The sequence below is a fragment of the Galeopterus variegatus genome, unplaced genomic scaffold (genome assembly GCF_000696425.1).
Source record: "Galeopterus variegatus unplaced genomic scaffold, G_variegatus-3.0.2 Scaffold14, whole genome shotgun sequence".
In the NCBI taxonomy this organism is placed as follows: Eukaryota; Metazoa; Chordata; class Mammalia; order Dermoptera; family Cynocephalidae; genus Galeopterus; species Galeopterus variegatus.
In genome coordinates, this window is record NW_007726125.1 from 709,620 (window position 1) to 715,825 (window position 6,206).

General features: G+C 46.1%; 1 protein-coding gene across 1 annotated transcript in view; it reads left to right on the forward strand.

Annotated features, from left to right (window-relative positions):
- VPS33B (vacuolar protein sorting 33 homolog B (yeast)) overlaps window positions 1-4,501 on the forward strand; it is an 18,959-nt gene extending 14,458 nt beyond the window's left edge. The window contains exons 17-23 of the mRNA XM_008564210.1: window positions 969-1,015; window positions 1,620-1,752; window positions 2,483-2,556; window positions 3,231-3,332; window positions 3,511-3,586; window positions 3,694-3,810; window positions 4,125-4,501. Coding sequence (XP_008562432.1) covers window positions 969-1,015; window positions 1,620-1,752; window positions 2,483-2,556; window positions 3,231-3,332; window positions 3,511-3,586; window positions 3,694-3,810; window positions 4,125-4,204 — 629 coding nt within the window. The 3' untranslated portion in view covers window positions 4,205-4,501. The remainder of the gene's footprint in view (window positions 1-968; window positions 1,016-1,619; window positions 1,753-2,482; window positions 2,557-3,230; window positions 3,333-3,510; window positions 3,587-3,693; window positions 3,811-4,124) is intronic.
- The last annotated feature ends 1,705 nt before the right edge of the window (window positions 4,502-6,206 follow it).

The following is a 6,206-nucleotide window of genomic DNA, read 5'->3' on the forward strand; positions in this document are numbered from 1 at the left end:
TGTGGTGTGTGTGTGGTGTGTGTGGTGTGTGTGTGTGTGGTGTGGGTGTGTGTGTGTGTGGTGTGTGTGTGTGTGTGTGTGTGTGTGTGTTCAGGCCACCCCAGAATTAGGCTTAGGACTGCAGAGGTGTAGAACCAAGTGGCATTTCTCTCATCATTCCATCTGACCTCCTACCTTCAGCAAGGTTTCATGATAAAGATGCATTCCAGGTTACATTTTGTAAAGGTGAATACATTAATTACCCTGATTTGATCATCATGTATTGTATACAGGTATTGATATTCAACTCTGTATCCCACAAATATGTATAATTAATAATGTTTCAATTTAAAAAAAAAAAGATACACTCCAAGAGAAAGGGATAGACAACTAATTTCATAAACATTTCTAAAAGTCCAGATTCTGCAACCTTCTATGGCAACTTGTTTTTACTATTGAAGTCATCCAGTTGGTGAATATTCTTTAAGGTTGCTTTCTACCCAAAGAAGTGTTTTGCTTATTCTAAATCTCCTTTATTGTGGTTGGAAGCCCATTTATTCTTACCTCTGTGGAAACAACATTTAAGACAGCACTTCTGGAACTCACTTCAACACTTTTCCTATTTCTCAGTAGCTGTAAAGCAGTTCCAAGTAGAACTGCCCCTTAGCCAGAAAGAAATGCACAAGTCCCTTCTCCTGCCATGTCCTCCCTCCCCCTGACCACGATTAGCATTAGTTCCAGTGTCCCTTCCTCAGCACCTTTGTGGTTCAGAGCTCTTCCTGGGAACTCTCAGACCCAGGCTTTATCTTTCAATACACAAATTTAAATTTAGGAGTCAGTTTAGAATCAACTATATACTAAGGTTACCATCATTTACTGACTCCTTCCTCCTGGTGAAGGTGTTGGTTGCTTGGTTGGTTTGGCGGTGCCTTTTAGGGCACCTCAGCTGGCCTCTTTATATGAACCCGTCTTATTTTCCTCACCCTCAGGTTTGATCCCCAAGGATTACCGATCTCTGAAAACACAGTATCTGCAGGTAAGGCCTAGAGAATGTATTCTGGAGGAAACTTGGTGGATGGCAGTCACTGGGTATTTCTGAAAGAGGGAAAAGAAGAAATGGCACCTTTGCTGTCCCCATCACCATCCTATGTTCATTCTAGCCTCCCTCTTAGAGGTTCTAGGGGGAAGCAGGCACCTCTCAGCCCACCACTCTGCCCACTGCCCTTTTCACCCATATCCCTCCTGGTTGACAGCCAGTGCCCAGAGAGTTTAAACAATTCAGCTGTTAAACCCACAGATGAGTTCTTACCTCTGGGAATCTCCCTCATTTTAGCACCTTGTGAAACACTGATTCAGCTTTCTTTCCTGGTCTTTCCTGGGTCTTGGTATCAAGTCTTCGTCCATGTTGTCTTCCCCACAATCCTTAACATCCATAGCTTTCTCTATTTGTTAATACTTTCATGCTGCTTTTTATTCTTCTTTGTTTGGTGTTTGGTTATTTCTGATGTGAAAATCTTTCATGCAACAAAGTGTGAGTTCCTTCAGGGCAGAGACTGCATAGTCCTGTCCCTCACCTATTACCTACTAGGGCTAGAGCCTTGGTGGATGCTCGGTAAATAGCTGAATTGCATTTTCTTTAGAGCTATGGCCCTGAGCACCTGCTAACCTTCTCCAACCTGCGACGAGCTGGGCTCCTAACGGAGCAGGCCCCAGGGGACACCCTCACAGCAGTGGAGAGTAAAGTGAGCAAGCTGGTAACCGACAAGGCTGCAGGTGAGCAGGGAGCACAGGTGACCCCCCCCCCCCCCCCCCTTTTCCCCTTTTTTTCCAAACCGGCGGACCCCCCGGGGGGGGGGGGGGAGAGGGGGGGGGGGGGCCCAGGGGCCCCCCCCCCCCCCCTTTTCCCCTTTTTTTCCAAACCGGCGGACCCCCCGGGGGGGGGGGGGGAGAGGGGGGGGGGGGGCCCAGGGGCCCCCCCCCCCCCCACTGTTGTCCCTTTTCTCTCAACAGGCAGAGCACCCTGGGAGGGGAGAGAATGAGCTGGGGAAGGAGGATGTGATTCCTTACTGTCAGTAAGAGCAGTTTCCATTTATTGAACACTTACCATGTGCTAAGCCCTTTAGATAGTTTCTCATTTGATTCTGACAAAGACTCTAAAAGGTAAGTTTATTATCCCTATTTTACAAGTGAGGAAATTGAAACTTAGAGAGGTTAAGTGACTAGTGCCGAGTTGTTCAAAGTTAGGTCAGTTTGACTCCAAAGCCCACAGACTTAACCAATAAACTAGGGTCACTCTGTAGGTTGTTTTTAGTGGAGAGCTGGTACCCCATAGGAGGAGGAGGACTGTGGGTGGGGAGTGTCTTATCAGTTCCAGGGGATTATAGGTAAATAGCTTCAAGGGTGGTCTTTGGATGTGTTTGGTCATGTCCTAAATGGTGTTACCTGTGGCAGCATCATGAATCTGTAGACCTTAGTTGAAACCTAGCACAGATTTCTTCCCCAGGAAAGATTACCGATGCCTTCAGTTCTCTGGCCAAGAGGAGCAATTTTCGTGCCATTAGCAGAAAGCTGAATTTGGTATGTGAACAGGGCTGGATAGGGAGGCCATGGGTTCAGTCCTTTGTGGAGTACTTTGAATCTGTAAAAACCACAGTTTTGTTTTATAAAGATCCTTTCATTTGGTAGGTAGCCTTATAATATGAGCTTAATTTAATAATCAGACAAGACACAAAGATTCATTCATTTAATAAACATGAAACAAGCACCTGCCAATGCCAGAGAATACTCTTAAGTGATGCTTCAGTGACCGACATGTCTCATGTTACTGAAGGGCTGGGAGAGGAGAACCTGTCCTTCTAGCCCCTTCCCAGGGAGCATGGGAACTCATTCCAGAGAATCAGCAGGTACAGAACAGAAACTGTCATTTTTTTTTTTTTTAAAGATGACCAGTAAGGGGATCTTAACCCTTGACTTGGTGTTGTCAGCACCACGCTCTCCCAAGTGAGCGAACCGGCCATCCCTATATGGGATCCGAACCCGTGGCCTTGGTGTTATCAGCACCGCACTCTCCCGAGTGAGCCACAGGCCAGCCCAGAGACTGTCATTTTTGATTATGGATTGCTTTTTCTCAGATTTCTGGTTCTCCTTAGTTGATACAACAACTGTTCTTTGGGATATGCCATGTTTATCTGACTCTTTAAAGGATTAGAGAGCTTAGTTGTCAGTTGCCTGACATACCCTTTGCCCTCTAGATTCCACGTGTGGATGGCGAGTATGATCTGAAAGTGCCCCGAGACATGGCTTATGTCTTCAGTGGTGCTTATGTGCCCCTGAGCTGCCGAATCATTGAGCAGGTGAGAACAGGTCACTCTTGCTCCCATTCACATTTCACTCTTGGCTTGCTCTTGGTCCCTGACCTAGCCCAACTTCTTCCTACTTGAGTAAGTATCAAGAAATGTGACAGTCTGTACCCTTCCTTTCCTAAGCCTAATACTGTCTGTGGACTTGAATCCAGTGCTTATGCTCTCACAGGTGCTGGAGCGGCGAAGCTGGCAGGGCCTTGATGAGGTGGTGCGGCTGCTCAACTGCAGCGAGTTTGCATTTACAGGTGTGTGGCATTGAGAAGTGGGGCAGGGTAGCACCAGGAGGTGGGCTGGACGCATCACCCAGGACTAGCATGTCAGTGACGAGTTGAGTCTGGTCTGATCCTCACAGACATGATCAAGGAAGACAAGGCTTCCAGCGAGTCCCTACGCCTTATTTTGGTGGTGTTCTTGGGTGGTTGCACATTCTCTGAGATCTCAGCCCTCCGGTTCCTGGGCAGAGAGAAAGGTAAGAGAGAACAGAAAGGCGAGAACAGGCCTGCATGGGATCTGGGGACCAAAGCACCCTGCACAAGAACGCTTTTCTCCTGGTCTCTGGGTACCACTTGCCGTAGCCTTGCTGTGGGCTGCTATAGTAGGAAGCCCAGCTGCACCAGGCTTAGCAAGTGCTGGTACCCAAAAGCATGGTACTGATGTCTCTGTGTCTGTAAACTGGTGCTCTGATCCAGCAGGAACTGTGGAACTGAAGGGGCTCGATGTGGTTACTGTTGGGGGCCCAAGATCTGCTCTTAGTCACTTATGCTGCTGCTTTTGACTCTTTAGGGTACAGGTTCATTTTTCTGACGACAGCAGTCACAAATAGTGCTCGCCTTATGGAGGCCATGAGTGAGGTGAAAGCCTGATGTTTTCCTGGCCAATGCTAAACTTCCCTGGACACATTCTCCAGTGTGATGCAGGTGTTTGGCACCCAGCTGCTAGCCCAGTGTCCACCAACTACCCCACTAAGAGCTGGGGAGCATGGAACTTAGTTGGGATTTAGAGAACATATCTGAGGAGAGAGTTCACTTCCTGCCCCCAGGATATTTCTTTTTTGTTTATGAAGTACAGCCCATGCTGCTAAGATAAGAGGGGGAAGAGGTATCCTTTGCTAAATCCTGTTTGAATGTCATTGTAAATAAAGCCTGTACTCTCAAATGTGATATCCTTGTAGTTCTGGACATGCACTTCTATCTTTATCAGTGAAAGCTCAGTGGGGCTTCCCATAGGGGCTTCTTATACTTTGTGGCCTGGACTCTGTACTAGCTCTGGGCCTGGTCTGGGTCTTCCTTGGAAAAGTCACTAAACTGCTCTGTACCAGAGTTTCCTCAACCATAAATTGGATTAGATGATCAGCAAGCACCTCTCCAATTTTTTTTTTTTGGTGGCTGGCCGGTACAGGGATCCAAACCCATGACCTTGGTGTTATAAAGCTGTGCTCTAACCAACTGAGCTAACCAGCCAGCCGCCAGTTCTAAAATTTTGCAATTCATTACACTTTAGAGAAAACAAGTTTGTTATTGTTGTTTTAATGTAAGGAGGCACTTTAATATTAAGTTTTTTGTTTCTTATTGCAGAATGAAAGATTGTGTCCCCTGTTAGAGCCATTTCAGGCATCAGCAAACAGTGTTCTTATAAAGGTCACCAGTGCCCTTCTCATTGCTGATGGCAGTGGCCTCATTCTCTCTTTACCTTTTAAAAATTATGAAATGTAGGGGCTGGCCGGTTAGCTCAGTTAATTAGAGCATGGTGTTGATAACACCAAGGTCAAGGGTTCAGATCCCCATACCAGCCAGCCACCAAAAAAAATAAAAGCCAACTTATGAACTATAACCACATATATTAGTGTTCTCTTTTTAAACCTCTTCTAACTTGATCTCACTGATGGCCACCCTTTCCTTCTTAAAATTCTCTTGTTCAGCTTCCACGATACTCTTTTTTTGTCCTCCAACAGTCTCCTAGGTTGTACTTCTGTCTCCTTTGATTATCTCTCTCTGCCTATCCCGTTTGTTAACATCTCTCCTCTCTCTGTCCTTTGTCGTTGTCATCTATTTCCAGATCTCAAGCTTTCACCTCACTCCTGAGCTTCACACTAGTGTTTCCTACCTGGTCATTCCACAGGCACTCGAACTCAACATGTCTAAAATACATGCATACATTGAGCCTCTTGTCCCCACTCTCAATCTCTAAATCTGCTCTTTTTCCTGTATTCCCTTAATTGACATTATCAACTACCCATGTTTTTTTGTTTTTTTTTTAAAGATGACCAGTAAGGGGATCTCAACCCCTGGCTTGGTGTTGTCAGCACCACGCTCAGACAGTGAGCAAACCGGCCATCCCTATATAGGATCCGAACCCATGGCCTTGGTGTTATCAGCACCGCACTCTACCGAGTGAGCCACGGGCCGGCCCTCAACTACCCACGTTTAATTCATGCAAGAAACTGTATCCTTGACCTCAGATTTTTTAATTTCTATCCCCCACATTCAGCTGGTCCCCCTCTCCAACTGGTTTTTATTTCTAAATGCCTCCACTTCATTCTGTCCTCACCATCCCCACAGCACACACAGGTTTTTATTGTCTCTCGCCTGGGTGTTTGCAAGACTGTCCCTCCCAGTTGCAAGACTGTTCCTCTGTCTTCCCCACTCCACAGTGCTGCCACTTACCAAATGGAAGAAAGAAAATTAAAGCTTGAGTTACTGGATTATCAAAAGTATTCTTTCCATAGAAGAATGATAATGGTATATCAGAACATATTCCAAGGAAGAGGCATGTCTCAAGTATCTAGCTAGAATTTTGATAGTGTTATGTCAATCTAGTGTGCAAGATCAAAGACACAGCTGACAGGGCTTCAGTTCACAGAAAGAA